The following is a 19,409-nucleotide window of genomic DNA, read 5'->3' on the forward strand; positions in this document are numbered from 1 at the left end:
TATGGAGGGAAAAGAGGCAAAGCATCTTTACACAGGATTACCAACACTCAAGTTGCTTGCATGTATCTCGAGAGTCTGAAGTTTAACTCCCATTACTGTTGATAACTTCCTGGATGGAGTTTAATTCACTTTTTTTTTTGTTTTTCCTACTAAAAAGATGCATGATTGTAAGTAACATCGTAATTGAGGTGCTGTAAGAACAATTTCATTAAAAAGAAAAGGAGCTAACTGCAATGCATTCACAAAGGACTCTAAATTTACTATAGTCAGAGAGACCTCACAAACCTTCTGTAGCTTTGTTGAGCAGAGTCTAAGTTCAACTAACACTACAACAGTGGTTTTCAGCACAGAATGAAGGAAAAAGACTTGAGAAACGCAGTAGTTTCCAGTATTATCACCGCTTGAGAAAGCAGGAGTGACAGAGGCAGAGCCAAGTCAGAACATTTTGACCAGAAATGTGGATATGAGAGCAAAGTTTGCAGAGATACTAGAAAAATCATGGCCGAGGGGTAAAACAGACAAAGAATAGAAGAACACAAAATACTCAAACCCAAAACCAACACAAAAAAACCTTCATTCAGAAACTGAGCATCTTTGTGAAAATTTCAGCTTTCTCTAGAAACAGCTTAAACATATCTTAACTGTTAAGGTTTCTCACTGTAAAATTGGATTTCTTTTTCTGGACAAAATTATAGTTTTGTAAGGAAGAATTGGTATGTTGGGTAGCCAAAGCACTACTGTCTGAAATCTTCAAACCTTTAATCATATCGTATTCCCACACAGAGAATTCTGTGGGCTACAGAAGATGTTTCTACTGGAGTCCATTCATTTTGCAGGAGAACTGGACAAACAAAGCAAGATGTCAGCCTGTTTCCTTTCTTCCATGGCTTGACAGAGGTAGGAGTGAAGAACACAGCCATGTGTGTGATTGGTACTGTGTCGGTGAGGCCTATTCTGAGGACTCCGGCGCAACAGCTTTGGTGGCTGCCACCACTGCAGGGTTGGTTCTCTTGCAGTGCTGCCCCGCAAGCAGAGATTGCTCACCCCATACTCAACTGGTGGGGATGTAGCAGCTGAGGGTTGGGTATTCCCCTCTTCTGAGTCTGCTGAGAAGCTGGTAACCTCCAATGGAGAAAGGCAGTGAACAACTGAGTAGTACTAACACCATCACAGCTATTTCCCCAGACATTCTCAATTGGTGTCCCAAAAAAACACATTACATGTAAGAAAGAAAGCTTTTCCCATTAGGAATCGAATATTTTTGGGGGGAATTGAAGCCCCGCAGCAGTCTTAAGGGATGCATTTGTTTTAAAGAACTGACCTCCTTTGTGATTCATCGCTTCACAGTATTTTGCTACATAGACACAGGCAGTGTTTTGGGGACTGTTTCTGAGAAAAAAATTAATCTTTGTCAATTTCAGCAAACTGAGAAAAATGTTAAGCGAATAATGTTTAGAGCATTTTTTTTCTAGCATGCTTAGCTTGCATACAAGGAAAATCCTACATAACAAAGAACAGAGGTTTCAGCTCTCTGCATTTCTGTTCTGCACACAGAATGAACTTTACAGTAAACTGTCCACAAGTTTATGAATGCTGGATGTCTGGACCAATTACAGACCTGTAATGTCCGCCTGTGTCTTTAGGCTGAATCCACTGTCTTGACAGAAAGAGCAGTAGTATTTCCTATTGACAGTACTGCAGCAAGAAATGTAAGCTTATTAGTTATTCGATTATTTTAGCTATTTTCTAAGCCATCTGCTGCCATCAGCATGCTGCCACAGCATCCAGAGCTCTTTCCTAAGTTCTGCAGGGCATTTACAATGCAGCAAACTGATTTAGAAGAGAGTTAAAAAGTTCCACGTGGAATGATACAGGAATACCGCAGCATCTCTAAAATTTGCTTCGTATTTGAATTTTAAAATCAACCAAATGCTGATTGCATCAAAGAAATAAGACTGTGGCAAGATTGAAGATGAACTTACCTCAAAATATGTGTGGCTTTGACTCTTACTACAGAAATACTAAAATCAAAAATCTGCAAGCAGATCCTGTCGGATTTCAACAAGACCAGACTTTCACATAGCACTTACAGCAGCAAAAAGGACAAAGAAGTATCCAGAAGGGACAAAATTTCAGTGAAAACCAGGACTGCTATAAGATCCTTTCCAGGAAGAGGCCAGCTGGTGTGGAAGAAACAGGCATATAATAAATCTTCTATTGCAGAAGTGAACAATTTTGTTCCTAGTCTCCGCACTTTCACAGTCCTGAGGGTTGTGTGCAGTTTCTCAACAACATGAAACTTTGAAATAAGCTACGCCAAAGACTTCTTACAGTGTTTCCAAAGCTTGGCAGGATTCTTGTTTCTGCCTGGGGTATACCAGATCACAAAACCCTGCAATAAAATAGCAGTAGTGGGAATGGATGAGTTTTTTATTTGTGCTACTGAATTGGTCACAGAGATCATGGAGAAGCTTAACTGCAGAACGTTTGGTCAGCTCTTTTGCTCCATCACTGACAGTGACAGAAAGTGAAAACAACATTTCTTCTATAAAAATGGCTGTACAGAGGAACTCTCAGATTCCTTAACGGGATGGGAATTAAAAATTTATTCCACATGAGAGGGAGGTTTCTGTAAGTTTTGAGGACTCAGTGATTTACCTAAGTTCAGACTATGGCATAAATAGCCTGCTCACCTTCAGCTGTGAAACCCTCATAGGCATTGTCATTAAGGGAGTTTTTACTCTAGAAAACAAACTCCTTACTACCTATCAATACTATGATTCTATGATTCTGTGATTCTATGCAGTCCAACTCAGAATGGGCAAATGTAGATATCTACAAAGGTCCAAATAGTTCAACCATTTGGCTAACGAAGCCAATTAGGCAGAATCTCCTGTACCTGCCAATATTTGAAAGCTATAAATGAAGACGTCTAGGGACAGAGAAATAAGAGCACACTTTCTTAAGGCTCATTCAGGAAATCAGTATTTTTTAAAGGGACAGGATAGAAAACTAGTTGACAAGAAGTTCTCTTTTAGCCACACTGCTTTGATGTGCACCCAAGAGCTTACATTGAAGCCATAAAAAGCAGTCCACACCCTGCTGTAATTCCCTTGCTGCAAGAAATGGCCTTGTGACAGGAAAGGGCTATGGAACAGGTCCAGTAAAGGATTTAGGCACACAGAAAGCTCAATTTGGCAATACTTGACATTTAGGCACCTGACCTCCAAAGTGGCAATCAAACTGTTAGGATATGAGGCTTCCTATGCAGGGCACAGTAAAATCTTGGTACTGAAGAACAGGATCCAAGCCAGGCAGCAGGTTACTAGGATGTGTGTGACAGATCCAGACAAAGCAAACACAGTTTCAGAAATCCTACGCTTCATCAGAAGTTAACACTGCTTTCCCAGGACTGCAGACACCTCCACCCATGAAGACCTAAGGGGCATTCAGGCATTCAATAAATGCTTGCCACTGTGGGGACTGAGAGTTTCTGGATCTTCTGGGGGGAAAAAGCTTTCCATTTTGGTCCAGACTGGGTTTATCCGAAGGGAACACAGTACAGGCCCCTAGATACCTTCAATACCAAATAACAAGGTTTCTCACAAAGTTCATATGCCTCAAGTTACACTTTTGGATAATCATCTTAGTTGCCATATTTTAAAACTCATGTTTAGTCACTTCCGTGAAACACTTTAAGGTCTAGGACGGAAAAAAAATGAAGCATAATTATAATTTTTTTTATCCTTGAGTTAAACAATATATATGCATTGTAGGAAAATTCACTTTAGAGAAGAAAAGCTTATTTTCAATAGGTTACAAAAATACAGATTAAATGCTAAGGTGCACATTTACAGCTGCTGGAGACAAAAGTGTAAAGCTTCTATTTTATTGATGATTGTTTGAACATGCTAGAAGTGTGTAATAACCAAGCCTTGGATTATAACTGTGAAAGAATAAATTGCGTGTTTTTATGTTTGGTCATGTTATAGCTATGATTCTTTTGTAGTAAGCTAAATATACTTTAAACAACATATGCTCCTTTAGGAATTGCTTCTTTGTCAAGATTTTGATCTCTTCTGAATCAATCTATAGCAGCTGTGAGTTGTTTAAAATACTTGTATTGACTCTTCTATAATTTGCTTTCTTTGAACAGCCTGTGTGCTGTAACATTTGATCAAAGAAATAAACGTATACTTTTACAACCCAAAGTAAAGTGCATGCACATTTCTATAACAGTGCACTATAAAATGTAATTATAGTTGTCTATAGATCACACAGGATGATATAAATAATGGGTTTGAGATTTTTTTTCTAATGCAAGCCTATTCATTATATCACGATTTTTTCTCTTTAACACTGCTCTCTATCACACAAAAGCATTAATGCAGTTAATTAAAGTTTAGATCACAGATTATGCAACTTCTTTTAATAGTATATTTACTCCCTCATTAACTGGTAACCATATGCAAAATTGCCCACAGCAATATTAAGTAAGGAAGACACAATAATGTAAAGTTGTGGTTTTATAAACTACAGCATAAAGAAGATGCTGATTGAAACCCTGTTCTAAATGTTTTTTTTTTTTGTTCGAGGAACAATGGCTGCTTAAGATTTAACTACCACAGAAAGCTTAGCAGTTCTGACCAGTGGACATTAATTCATAGCTGACCACTAGACTTTTGAGTATTAAAAATGCAGAACAATAAGGTGTAGGTGTTTGAGGCTTTATAGCCCTGCAAATTTGATAATTTACATTAATTTCAATTGTCTTTTACATACACAAGCACATGAGGACTCCTTGATTCAGAGCAAATGGAGCCCAATCATTATTAGCTACATAATACAAAAGGTCGAATGCAAATCTTATAGTACACAAATAAATAATTAATTTCTATGTTTTTACTGTAACAAAGGGAGAAAAGTCAGCATATTTTGAAGTTTAACATAACTTTTGCCAGAGAAAACAGTGGGAAGGTATCACAAGAACAGATAGAGTTACTTGCCTGCAGTCCAGGGGAGAAGAAACATGGAGGAATTTTGCTTCATGCAGCATGGAAGGATAAGGCAAGAAGAGCTTTTAAAATACCAGCTCTATTGAAGGTGAGGTAGAGTAGGCACAAAGCTGGATTTTTTGTATCCCTATCCTTTCTGGTGTTTCTTCACCAAGCACCTCCTGCAGGGTGCCTTTGCTGCTCAAGGAGGGGCTTGCCTATTTCTAACTTTGTGGCATAGAAGCATATTTACTGCACATTTATTTCTCCATATACACAATGAATGCTTCTTGGAGTATGAACTATTTAGGTCCCAATTCTGCCACCTTTACTGATAGGAAAACTGCTTAAAAAATAAAGCTACAACACTGCGTACTCTCATTGGAGTATTCTGCTTTCTCCTTGCAAATAGTTTCACAGTCTGAAACAGTACCTCTATAACTGTTTGTAGAAAGAAGAGCTATTACACTATTACTTACTAGAAAAGGTGATAGAATGTGCAGAAATTGCTTCTACAGAAATTGTAACCAGATGATTTTGAAGTTTGCCAGAAGGTTCCCACTGACCATTCTAGACTTTAAGTTAGGGGTGTAAACATACCTGATCAGTGGAATTTACATATTAGGGTTTTTCGGTTTTTGATAATGTAGGACTCCTTTTACCTAATAAAAAGAGTTGTAAGCAGCAGGTATGGGACAACATCTGGGAACATTTGTACCCTAAGAAAAAATCTTGACTCATTATAAGCATGTGAAAAACTGCACTGCTTTCTGATTTTGCAGGAATCTTACCATGCAGTCTTCCACTGTGGCTCAATGGGAATAGCTGAGAGCTTATGGGAGTCCAATAAAACAAAAAGTCTGGGGGGACAGGAGGGCAAGTTCAGTTAACTGTGCTGAAGACAGTTGTGAGAAAACAGAAGACGTGGCATTATTACATTTCTGATTATATTACTGTGCAGAATCCAGGTAAACAACCACATTTTGTATTTACCTTTCAAAGCAGGGATGTCTTGAAAGTGAAAAATGGGTTTGCTCACAAAAGCTTTTGTCTCTGGAACACAGCAGTAAGTAGCTCGCTATCTAGGTTGAAAATGGTGATGTAGGGTAGTATGCCCTATTTTTCCAAACTTGCAGTGAAGATACAATACAGGAATTCAGCCTCGGTAATTACTACTACACCACACAGACACAATTACACCCTGTGTACTGCATAAAGGAATCACTTGTGGTCTGCCTCCATTACAAAGAGCAGTAGGGGGCCGACATACAAGAAGACAAAAATGCTTTACAAGGAGGAAGGAGACCAGAAGAGTCGATGTACCCAAATACAAGGACCTTGATTCTTTTTGGAGTGATTTAAGTCCCTTTCCATCAATTATCGTCCTTTGTCTTCAGCGTCTTATCACAAACAGCATTACAGGAACTGAACAAAACAATACTCAGGCCCAAATAACCCTGTGAACTGTACTGACATTTCCACACCCTGTTGCTGTGTTTGACCAGGTTACTCAGATTTAAAAAAAAAATACAACAACACAAAACTAAAAAAACCCAGTACAAAAGCTCCATACAGACTAACAACAAATATTTCTGTTTTAAACAACATGCTCTGTCTTTCCTGGTGTCTTTTCTGTTGTAAGTGGAGCTGATGCCTCAGGTGATACCTCACAATGATGATACAAAAACCTTTGCAGTCCAAAATGACATTGGCTTTCTCTAATGTGACAGCTTTCCAAATGAAAATGTACTGCTTTGCAGAGTTCTCAACAGGCTTATTTTTAGGCTAATTAGATTCTTCCCCTTGCCATTTGCGTCTCCTATACCCCCCTGCATAAACCTGAGCTTTGGATACATGAAGAATTACAAATAACAATTTTAACTCGTGGATTATAGCAAGTACCAGGCTACCAAACTGTTTGATTTCTGAGTGAAATTAGCCATCTGTCTACACACTCACTTTTACTGCCCAGAATCAGAGCAATAAACTTCTCTTGAGCAATAAGTGAACTTTTGAGAATATGATCCAAAGTATGAAATCAATGAAAAGTATCTATCTTTTCATTCATTTGGTCTAGATATGTGACATTTCATGGTACTTTTTGACAGAACAGTGCAGTCATTGCTCATCTGAAAATAAATTAAAAAACATGCGGAAAGTTATAAAACAAAAAAAAAAGAGAAAGAAAAAGGGACCTTAGGAAAGTCAGCTATTTTTGACAGTAAGTCAGCTTCTGTGAAACAAAGCCTTGTCTTTCAGAAAGTATTTACGATCTATGAGAAAAAAAAATATATCCTTGGGCTAAAATGTTTATTGGCACCTAAGAGTCTGAAGAGAGCAAGTCAGGCCTGTGGTTTTTTGAGGGCACTTTATCATCGCCTGCATTCTCAAAGGGATCTGTGAATGAATAGAGCTGGATTACTCAGCCTTCCACGCATATTCCTCTCCATTTTCCTTGGCAAGACTGAGAGCCAAGCTATTTTTAGTTAGGCAGTTTTCTATTTTTAGATGAATATCAGTTAAGAGACATTTGTCAGGAAAAATCTGAAAAAAGAAAAACACAAAAGGGGGAGGGGATGAGGCTTCCCATCTCACATTGCGAAGCAAGCCCTTCAACCTGTAACTCCAGGCGTTTCAGCTGCTTCCAATCTTGGAAAAATAAAGAAAATTCAGAGTTCAGGGATTTAAAAATAAACCTACCCTCTGGCAAACAGACCAAAATACAACAAGATGTTACTATGTGAAACAGTGACTACAAAAACAAAGAATGTTCTCCAATGACTAGATTGGGATAAAACTTTGGAGCTATTAAGTTATAAGAATGTTACACAGACTTGTAAGATTTTTCCAGTTTCTAGGCCAGATATATCATGTTTTGGAGAAAGAAACAGTCATCTGTGAAATAGACCGAGTTCTCAGACATACAGATTTATGTTCCCAGTTTGACAACGAAAGGAACTGTAAAAAAAGTTTGAAACACATGTATATTCTACCTGTATTTTTAATCTTTGTTATCCCACCATTTTTCCAAAAATCCAGTCAAAAAATTCCTAAAATATTGAAATATTTTTGAAGTTATTATTAAGAACAGAAGTATAAAAGAAAAATAACATGAGGATCTGACCAGTGATAAGGACTAATCCTCAATAAGTAAAAACTAGAAGGTTCCTCCATTTGCATCCATTCATCTTCTTTCATTCCCTACACTCTAATTCTAATTATGGAAAAGCAAGTTAATCAAGTGAGATACTTCACTTTCATTTGACATCTATTAGGATTAAAAAATATGTTTTATGCTAACTAAAACCTTGTTGTAAATAAATCATAGTGGAAAGCTGGCCTTTTTGAGAAAGGGGGGGATTGCTGCATTTTTCACTTACTGGACTAATTTGAGATCTATTCAAAATAAAATAAAAGCAGTATCTACACTTGACCTTTTATTTTGTAATAAATAGTTTCTGAAAGAAACAGAGTCAAAAATCTCATATGTGTAAGTGAGAAGGAAAAACGGCTATTTACTGAATCTAGTAGAGGGACTAATTTGGATGGAAAAGAACCAACTTTCGCAATTTTCCCACTTTGAAATTTTTCTTTCTATGACGTTGTAGTAGCTAATATAAAATCCAAATTGATGGAATAATGAGATTAGGTAAGAATGTTAGATTTCAAAAGATTTGTTTCTTAATTATTTGCTTGAAAAAATAAAATTAAGATTGATAAAGTGAAGAGGAAGTTTTTTAGCATTTTTGAAAACAGTGTATTTTCCTATCTTTTTGTACTCACCTTGAATAGTAAAAATATAGAAATAAATTCATGTGAGAATTATGGATTACAAACACATTTTCCAAAGCTTTGAAATCGAAAAGACAAGCAGTGAAAGACTAAAGGAATATTAAACAAACAAACAAACAAACAAATAAATATCTTAAAGCCCACCCAGGATTTTGTCATACATCTGGTTAGCAATAACAGTTTGGCTCATGTTTACTAAAAATGAAATGAGAAGCAAATACTTAAAAAGCCTAAATCATCATTTAAATGAAATTCTTTGGCCAGTTGACCCCATCCAATCATCTCCTGGCCTGTGGAAACTGGTAATAGTAGCTGATTTTTAGCAAGCTGGTCTCCAACCAATTTACAAAGGAAATCAATAACGCTATTCCCATTTTACAGATAGGGAAACTGAAGCATTAAGAGGAAATGTGACTCGTCCAAGGTCACACAACAGTATTTGGCGAAGCTATTAATAAAATGAAAGTCTCATGAGTCCTGGTCCAGGGCAGTATCCAATAGACTGCACTGTCTTTAGATCACCCTGAATAACCTTTCTTACATACAAGTTTACTTTCTATAATGCCCCAGATCTTTAGCCCATGGTAGCTGAAATAATTCCGCTGATTTTAGTAGCTGAAGAGCTGACTTGATGTGTATTTCACAGCTTGTTTATATGCAGTATTATGTTATGATGCCAGGAGAAGCAAATACTCTTATTATGTTAAACAAAATCCAACAGTTGCCTTGCTTGTCCTCGAAGGAGCACACTTAGAGAGCTATATGGGCTTATTTACTACAAATATAAAGATAAGAGTCTTAATTGATATGAAGAGGCTTTCAGAATCTAATTAACCTCCCAGCTACTCATTAGCTCTGTGACCTTTAGAAATAATTGACAGAATGAATTTTTTCCCCTTCATTTCATTCAGAACTTCCCCACCAAGTGACTAATCCTACATGTGTTGCAGAACCCACAGCACACCTGTACATGCAGTAAACCCAACAGCAAAACAGGACTGTGGCATTCCTCTCAGGCATAATACACTGGCCATGCAGCCAACTTTTGCTGCCTGAATACCAACTTCATTGCAACCTCCTGATGTGCTAAAGTAATACTATGTTCTAAGTCTCAAGGAGAATCATTGGAAATTTAGCAGTATTTCATACATCTTACCACTCCTCTTTTGGTCGTGCTAAATGTCAGATTCTCAATTTAAACTAGTTCTACAAAGCTTTGGAAATGCATGTAGGTGTGGTACTGAAGGATATGGTATAGTGGGCAGTATTGGTGGTAGGTAAACTAAATGATCTTAGAGGTCTTTCCCAACCTACAGCATTCTATGATCCTATTCTATGATTCAATGATTCTGTGATTGGTTTTGTGTTTTCATTATGCATTTTTTAAAACAAAGTTTTCTTAGTAAGCAGTAACGAACACACAGACACAAGCAATATTATGAATTCCACCACTCTACACAGAATCACAGAATAGAATCTTAAAGGGTTTGAGTTGGAAGAGACCTTTAAGATCATCTAGTTCCAGCGCTCCTGATATACGCAGGGATCCATATAGGCAGGAACCAGGTTGCTCACAGGCCCATCCAGCCTAGCCTTGGATGCTGCCAGGAAAGGGGAATCCACAACTTCTCTGGGCAACCTGTTCCAGTGTCTCATCACCCTCACAGTAAAGTATTTCTTCTTACTCCAAATCGACATGGCTTGGCATTACTTTGTTTTCTAATATCTTAACAATGAAGTGTGTAAAGATGTCTGTTTGTGTCGTAAAAAAAACCAAGATGTGCAATCTGCGAGTAGAATTTATGTGTGTAGCAGTTCAGTACTTTCCAATGTGGAAAATGCAGTTGCATTTGGCACTAGCCTGTCTTGCAATGTTCAGTTCATTCTCCCTCACCAAATGCAGGCGCACACTGGGCAAAGTGTGACCTTTCTACAAAAGGTCAATTCAGCAGCAGACAGTAAAGCAACGAAGATGTGTCACCATGTGGAAAACACACAGAAAAGACAGTGCTAGAAAGGATCTGTAATTCCTGAATTATTTAAAAATGTGACTTCTGTTTGTGAATTAGAACTACCCTTTATTTCCCTTGTAGCCAACCAGCAACACCAACACAACAGCCCTTGGCTAGTTAAAGTATCCTATGGCAGCTCAGGCTAATTCTTGACACAGTCTTCACTATCACTAAGATTTCATCCTAAGAGAGTTTCTCCAAATTTATCCAATTACAGTGAGAAAAGGATGGTGGGGCATTGAGTGTAATGCGCTTCCTATCATGCATACTGAAGGAACAGCTGCTGAAGCAACGGGAAGAGGACAGAAGCATTTATCTACACTAGTGGACACAAGATGACAGAAAAAAAAAATTATGCATGGCACTGCAAGTGGCAAGAAGCTAAGAAAGATGAAAGCAAGGATGAGTCAAAGGTGAAGAGACCCTCAGTATTGGTCAGAAGGTGCTCATTTTTTGACTGAAACGGGATTAATGTATTTTACATGGACTATCTTGTTACAGTATAATCATTGCCTTATTTTGTTACTGTTCTTACTGTGCTGTATTTGAAGTAGGGTTGTAAATTTTGTGTGAGAAAGGTGCTGAAAGGACATTATATGCTTCTAAGTATTCAGTGGGAAAAAAACCCCACCCAAACAACAAAAATCACACGCACACACTAAAGAAACAAGTAACACCATAAAACCCAAACCAACACAAGTGTAGGAGAATGCCATGAGAAGCCATGCCAAATGAGAAACCATATTATTATCAGGTTTTATTGAAAGAGAAGGGTATGACACCATATTGTAGGTGTTGAGTTCTTAAAGTTCTTACTATTTGTAAGTGTTTGCAAGGGAGCTTGTATTCCTTATGCGTGTGAAAATGATTTAGAAAGAAGAATAAAAAGAGAAAGAAAGGAGTAGTTGAAAATAGATAACTGTGAAAGAAAGAGTTTTAAGGAATGATCTTTACAAAATTCAGAGATGATTTGGTGGGTGATCAGAACTGATAACTGAAGCTCAGAAAGAAAAGAGAAAAATGGAAGAAGTTTGTGTTTCTCTTTTCTCTTTACCAGTGGTCAGTGGTAAAGCAGAGGGGAAGTGAGAAGGTGGATGTATGTGCCAGAAAATGGAAGATATGGTTAATGGGATGAATTTGAAAGGGCTGATATAGTAGGAGAACTTGAATTAAATGCAGTGACCACTGAATCAGCAGGGGAGTGGCAGCCAGCTGGAGAAATGTGACAATAAGAGCAGGAGGGTCAGAGAAACCAATGTACCAGGGGCCTAAAAAGAGTTGAAAGATGGAGCAATTAGTGAATTGTGGAGGGATGATTTATGTTCATGCTGAGTAATGATCAAAGTATTAGACTTGATGTCTGAAAAACAGAATCAAAAATAAGTTTTAGTGAAAACTCACTAGAGATCTGCTAAAACTGAGCTGGCAATTTGATGTGAAAGAAGTGACAAGGAAGCAGGGACAGTGAGAGAAGACAGGCAGGAAATTTCACCTATAATAAGCAGATCGGTGGCTTAGTTGAAGAGCCACAATAAATTTCTCGAGCATGGCTAACACAGTAATTGTAATTGCTGCCACTATGCAAAACACTTCTCTGTATTTATAATCTAAAATACGCTCCTCCAGTCAAAGAGGGTTGTCCTTTCTGAGCTCCTAAGTGGCGGTCTTACGGTGCTTTGGCATCACATTCTATTCTTATTGCAGAGTGACAAAGAAATGTCACTGAAATAAGTTGTGCTACATTTTTATTTTACAGAAGCAAGGAGAGGATATGGCCTTATGTTAAATAAGAACAAAAATGCATAATACATGTACTTATTAGTTGTAAAGCTGACACTCTTGTTCTCCATTTTGTCACTGCTAAAAGGAAATCCTCATCTATACAATTGTGCTGATGTTAAATGATAGACCTACAAGGTATATATATATATTTTGTTAAAGCAGATAGGAGCTGGAGATATTGACAAACTTCTAAGGAGAGCTTGTAACTATTTGTAAGGAAAACTACTGCACCAAAAAATGTGTCATAAGTGCCTCAGGATTTTTGTAATGATTAAAAATGTAATATCATTTTAAGTAAAGAATTACAGATCTTCTAGTAGTTGCATGGCAGGATTTTAAATGAGAGCTGCTGAATGCATTGTTTTTAGTGTTTACATACAACACTGGTAAGTTAGCATAAAGATGGAGGATCTTCTTTCCTTCTCAGCATACACAGGTACAACAGCTCAACACAGACTCTGCTGCTTCTTCAAGTTACTATATCCAGCCACCAGCACGCAGCTTTTAACTGAAGGAAAATTGAATGAAAGTCTGTGGCGTGAGTGGTTTGGTGGGTGAGGACATAAAAGTTTCAGTTTTAGGAATCAAGTTAACTCTAAACAGAAGTCTCAAAATGAATCCTTTTTTGCAGAACTAATATGTATTGTAAAACTGCCATACAAATTTCAGTGCGATGCGCAGTAGTTGTCACTGTTGCTTAAAATGGACAAACTTGCATGCTGAATGCAAATCTTTCCTCCTTCAAGAGTGTGAATTAAATTTTAGTAACCAGTGGAAATTGTAAGTATATTTACTGGCTAATATCTGAAACACATTTAGCTTGTAGATAATTTGTAGGAGGTGAAGAACTCAGAGACGCCAGACTGCACGTTAATAAACTCCATTTTGAATGAGGGAACTGCAAAAGACAATCTCAGTTTATATATATGTTGCATAAAAATGGAATTGTTACATGTGTAAGGAAAGTACAGACTTAAAAAAAATAAAAATTAAACCAAGAGTTAAAAAATTACCCAGAACTAAGTGAGTTTTAGAATACTCTCTTCTCTCTCCCTCCATTTTATGTCACACCAGTTATCAGATTATATCGCTGTATGTTGAGTAGGACCAAACTGCTCGATCTGTGCATCACAACTATTAAAAGATACCATGTTCTAATTACTGATAGCATAGTTCTGCTGCAAGTTGGAAATTAGCTAAATGGTGAAATATGCCAAATATGAATAGAAATTGGATAAAAGATTTTTTTACAATTGAAGTTATATTTCAAATTTCCAAAAGTCTACTTTAAGAAGTTTTTATTAAATCTATGTAAAAATCTAAGAGCACAGTTATTCCCTTTATTTTTCCATTGAAATGTAGGTATTGAACAGTCATTTAATTAAAAATGATGAGATTTAATAATACAGTCTGAAACTCAGAAGTTTCTTATTGCTCCAGAAAGACAAGATAAAAAATTGTAAGTGTGAAATCTAGCTATCACAGAGTTAAAAAAATGGATTGTTTACAAGGAAAATATGTCTAATATAGACAGTTTACCTGTTCAGTTTTTATATTTAAATATGTGGCATATTATGTATCTAAAAATATCCAAACTACACCAAGTAAGAAATTTCTCAAACTGCAAATTTGTGTGGGCCTTGGTCCTTCATTGCATCATTGTTCATTGATATTGTTAATTATCAAGGCATGGTAATACGGGACTTTATTCTAAACTTCTGCCTGCACAAGAATTCCTTAGATTCTGGCCTTGGTGTGGCTTGTGTATTTTGCATTGCAGATAGAACATCGAAAATCATAAGAGCAAAGCAGTCAAATGACTTAATTCAGAGCTGACAAAAAAAAAAAAAAAAAAAAAAAAAAAGGAAAAAAGACCATAAAAAATGCACTTCACTGATAGACTACTGAAATAAAAGAATGTTTATTTCAGATACCTATTTTTATCTGGCCACTTTCAGAGCAGTGAAAAGTGATTCTAACAGAATTTTGAATAATTCTGAATAAAAACCATGCACTGATATGCAAAAGTGCCCATAAACTGATACAAACTGGATCACTATTCATGAAGGAAAAGAATTTGATAGGTGCAAAAAGTGTTCCTTCTGAAAATTTCAAAGCTATAATACATTAGACATTACTTTAAATTCTGTATTTTCACCCAAGTTCCTTGAAAAAACACAGCCCTCGTGGCCAGAAGTTTTCATTCATTGCAAACAAGTAATAAGGCTCTAGCAAGTGGCTTACTCACCCGTTCCCACCAGAAATCCTGCAGGAAAGAGTAAAGATATCACAGGAAACTTTTCCTGCTAAGAATAATCTGGCTTTCTGCCAGTAAAAGAGGACAGGGAATTATTTTGGGGACAGATTTTGAATTCTGCTGAACAGGACATGGGCCAACCAGTTTTGAGTGACAGGAAAGGCTTCATGTCTACGTAGGAGGTTTAAAGTAAGAGAGGAAAAGAGATGGCGGTGGAAGAAATTATATAATTTCTTCTTAGTCCTAATTCAAATTTTTTTTTCTTTTTTTTCTCTCTTGTCAGAAGCTCATCTTACCCTAACAAAGTAGTTGTGGGGGTTCACAGAAGAAGCAGAACAGTACAGTCTTATACATTAGCTTAAGGATAGACTGAAAAGTAATGTAGATTACTGTAATCTTTGCTGATCAGTGGTGTTGAATTGTGACATCTTGCAACAGGTGTAATGATGCCTATTATGCTGTATGCCAGCTCAATTTACACACATTCTTTCTTCCATTGCCAATCACAAATACATGAATAACGCAGGTGCCATTTCCAAAAGTGCTCTTTCAACAGCATCCAAGTTATTTAAAATTGGAAACTAAAACCTTTAAAATCATCTGGAGTGATTTAAGTGTGTAGGCTAAGGTAGTCAATAGCATGATCAAAGTTTTATTGATTTCCAAGGCAAGACCATATTCTTTCAATAGTTGCTTAGGTGCTCTGATAAAAGGACTCGTATAAGACACATAAGCAGTTCTTCAGATATGTTTTGCTATTACAAAAAAATCGTTGAGAGCTACATTTATGTTGAATGGTTTGAATCTTAACGTGATTAGATATTAAACTGATTTTTCTGTAAACATTAGAGCTTAACATTGAAAAACTTGAATTTTAATGAATAATTGCCAGTAATGGTAGATACAACTTGCCTTGCCTTGTTCAATTTTTAAAATGTAATCATAAGGTGTTTCCATCATTCTGATGGTATTTCTTTGATATTGCTATCATTATATTATGGTAACAGCATTCCATACGAGAGAGAGCTGAAGCAATATAACTCACAGGTAAACTTTTCTTGCATTCTATTAAACCCTCCCAATTCTGTAGATAAGCAAAAAGCTTATAAAAATGCCTTACAGCACTAGTTCTAAATCTTTCTCACATGTCTTTTAGAGTGCATTTTTTCAACTCCTTCTGGCTGGAGAACATTCTAACTTTCCGAGTGAGGAGAAAATGCATGCAGTGCTTTCCAGGGAGCGTATCATTGGGAGCAGCCATGAGACAGGATTTTCAGCAGGGAGGTGGTGGTAAAAGCATGGAGAGGACTCAAGCGACAAAGCAGGACAGAAAGCTGAACAACTGAGGGCTGGTGACACCAACACAAGTACATCTGCTGAGCGTTTCAGACTCAGCAGGGTAACACAGCTCACAAAATAAACAGCATCTCTCAAATCTCTGCTGCTCTCCTGAACCTCACACACTGTCTTCAGCTCCCCCAACAACATGCCTCCACCCCTGTTCTGCTCTTTTGCTGCTAGATCACTTCACAGGACCATTCTGTCACCCTTTTAAAAGTGTGATTGGGCCTGTCTGATTCACTGAGCACAAAATCTTACCTCAACAATATCTGAGTTCGTTCGACTCTCATGCGGCTCATTATACTCAGTATACTTCAGCAACACTTTGTCCATATCCGTGCTGGCATACTGGAACAGTTTGTTGGTGCTGTTGAAGATTATTAGAGCAATCTCGCAGTCACACAGAACACTCAGCTCATAAGCCTTCTTCATTAACCCAAATTTCCTCTTTGTAAATGTCACCTGGAAGAAAAGCAAAAAAAAAGGCTGTAAAAAATGTCCAAGTTGATCTTTGCAGCCCCCCTTTTTTTTTTTTTTTTTTTATTACTGTTATTAAATATACATGTCCACAGTAGTCTTTGAATTGAGCAAGTTCAAAAGGAAAGTACATACATACAAATGGTTTCAAAACAGAATATGTTTGTTATGTAAGTGAGGAAACATATTTAATTCTCACTGCACAATACTCAAGGTACAGGTAAAAGGCATGGCACATTTTCAAGCAGCACTATATGGTGTTGGTGCTACATCTTTCTGTGTAAATTTTTAACTCACATAGTTATGCCTTGAACACCCTCACCCTGTGCTGCATACACCTTTCCCATCAATTTTGTAAAACTGCAGCTTAGATTTGCAAAAGCAAATAGCTTGAACACATGCAGTAAATTTCTATTGTTGATAGCAATTCACTTAAATCAGTTCCAACCAACTCCTAGTTTTTCAACACAAGGAATTATTTCATACAGAATTTAAGTTGTATATAAAGATAAGTTGTTCAGACAATTCAATATACTTTTGGAGAAATATATAGCATAAAAAAATTAAGTACATCTTATTTAAAGCTTACATTTTCATGTGAAAAATGAGAAATATACAATAAATATAAAAACACTAGTCGCGAGCAACAACTGAAATATGGCCTCTTCCTAAGCACATATGTATCATATTTTTTCTCCTTTCAATTTAGATGTTGAGGAATATGAATTGGCATTTTTTAATATGAAGGACTGTGGGTCACATTATGAAAGCGTGGACTTATTGTTCCCAGTAGATTAGCTTGTGCACTGACACCTCAAGCAAGCTGAGGTAGTAAGAAAAGCATTTGTACCTCACTATAATTTTACACAGATACTGTTTTAAGAAAGACTCTGCACAACAAATACATAAATGCTTTTCTTCCTATCTTTCCTGCAATATCTTACATGTTCCAATAATGTGTTTAAAGTGTTTAAGCTAACAGTATGCTTGAATGTTTCCCTTTCCTTAGTAATTTTCTGTTTTTTAGTAATTTTCAGTGATGTCATTTTTTCAGATACAATATGGTTTGCTAACCCTATTACTAATCAAATTTAACATGTAGGCAAGATATTTGATATAGCAAGGACTGGTACTCAACAAAGTTTACGTCTGCCTAATTCCATACTTGCTGCTTAATGACCACAAGCAGTACCTCTGCACTTTAATGCTGTGGAAAGAAGATTCCTCTATACGTGGTTCATAAGACTGCTGTTTTATCTCATCAAACTCCTAATGCAGGTTAATGCTAACTGCAACCCCAGCCTACCTTTAAATCTCACTAGGCCATGCCATGCAAAACGTCACCTTTAAGTATTTCTAATCCCTATTTGCTGTCCATCTCAAAAAGAGTGGGCTGTGTGCCAGCACCATGAACAGTTATTCTCCCAAATGTATACTGGATGTTGCTCCTCTTATGTCACTTCAGTTTCTCTAGCCTCTGTCAAAGAACTATGGAGAAAAATACATTCCCATTAAGTACAATTATTCAATCATTATATAAACACATTTTACTCAGCCCTTTTCTCAAGTATGCGTAATTGATTTTAAGTTCTATCTCATTTGTCTCAATGGCTTTTGAGTTTGGGAATAAATAATGTGATAGGTAACAAAACTACATTTAAATTCTGCAAAGTAAACTAGTCTTTCAAACACTCTTTTAGTATTTTCTTTGATTATGGAAATTTGCAATGCATTTGTTGAAAAACAGCTATATATTTAACATTTTTGAAGAAGCCTAACATACAGAGGATAAAATGGACTAACTCAACATATTTTTCTGCAACTAAAATGCCTTTCAATCAACTTGTAGACCACAGCGCTGTAGGTGGAGTGTCTCTATACAGTACGGTTTCTGTTGCACGTAAACCTCAGAATTTAGCATGTTACAGCTTCTCACCATCAAAGAACACTCCAGCAAATGTCTTTTAAAGCCACTGTTTGTGTTTACTGTTAGATCCGCCTGAACATTTAGAGTAACCACACAGCTGTGCTGCACAGCACATACTTATTTCATAATACTTATCACCAGAATAATACTGGCTGGAGTTCCTTTTTGTGGAAACTGAAGAAAGAACAAGAGATTAGCTAGATACTACTTTTTTTTTTTTTTTTTTTTTTTCATTTTTTTAAAAACATTATTTCAATTTCTCTGAATTTGATTTGCTGTTAACTTCTTGATCTTTGTAACATTTTCTATATGTATTAGAGAAAGATTTATGCAACCGCTACTTGAAGCATTAAAAACAACAACATCTATGGCAATGTTTCTACAGTAATCTGCAATTTTACTTTTTTACTATACAATTAATTGTTGCATATTTATACATATATATAAAAATGTATGTAACAACTGTATATATGTGAAATTGCCATGCTATTGAAATAGTTTCTGGTACGAGTCAGCTCGTACTTTTAAGTGTATAGAGGAAGGTCAGTAGCCTCAGAAGATTATGAATATTCCACAAACTGGAAAAAAATGATCTTTTTGCATAGTCTTTTCTGTGCAGCTACACAAGGAAGATGAAGATACTTCTCTACATACTCTGCAGTGTTTTGGTGAGGAGTAGAAGCAGACATTTTCCTTATTACTTAATTTTGGTGTTTTGGTCTGAGTTTGTTAACCATCAGTTATGTTAACCACACTCATCTATACTAATAGTATCAAATAAATGTTGTCCAAGGTAACGAACAGATATTTTTCTGTTATTGCAGAAA

The 19,409-nt window shown here is 36.5% G+C and overlaps 1 protein-coding gene across 14 annotated transcripts in view; it reads right to left on the reverse strand.

The window, feature by feature from the left end:
* Positions 1 to 19,409, reverse strand: part of MEF2C (myocyte enhancer factor 2C) — a 138,676-nt gene that overhangs the window by 50,502 nt on the left and 68,765 nt on the right. For all 14 annotated transcript variants that reach the window (XM_042866163.1, XM_042866173.1, XM_042866170.1 and 11 more), the window contains one exon: positions 16,437 to 16,640. In XM_042866163.1, coding sequence (XP_042722097.1) covers positions 16,437 to 16,640 — 204 coding nt within the window. The remainder of the gene's footprint in view (positions 1 to 16,436; positions 16,641 to 19,409) is intronic.

This window comes from Lagopus leucura, unplaced genomic scaffold, assembly GCF_019238085.1.
Source record: "Lagopus leucura isolate 7727_CA_CO unplaced genomic scaffold, USGS_WTPT01 Super-Scaffold_810, whole genome shotgun sequence".
Classification (NCBI taxonomy): domain Eukaryota; kingdom Metazoa; phylum Chordata; class Aves; order Galliformes; family Phasianidae; genus Lagopus; species Lagopus leucura.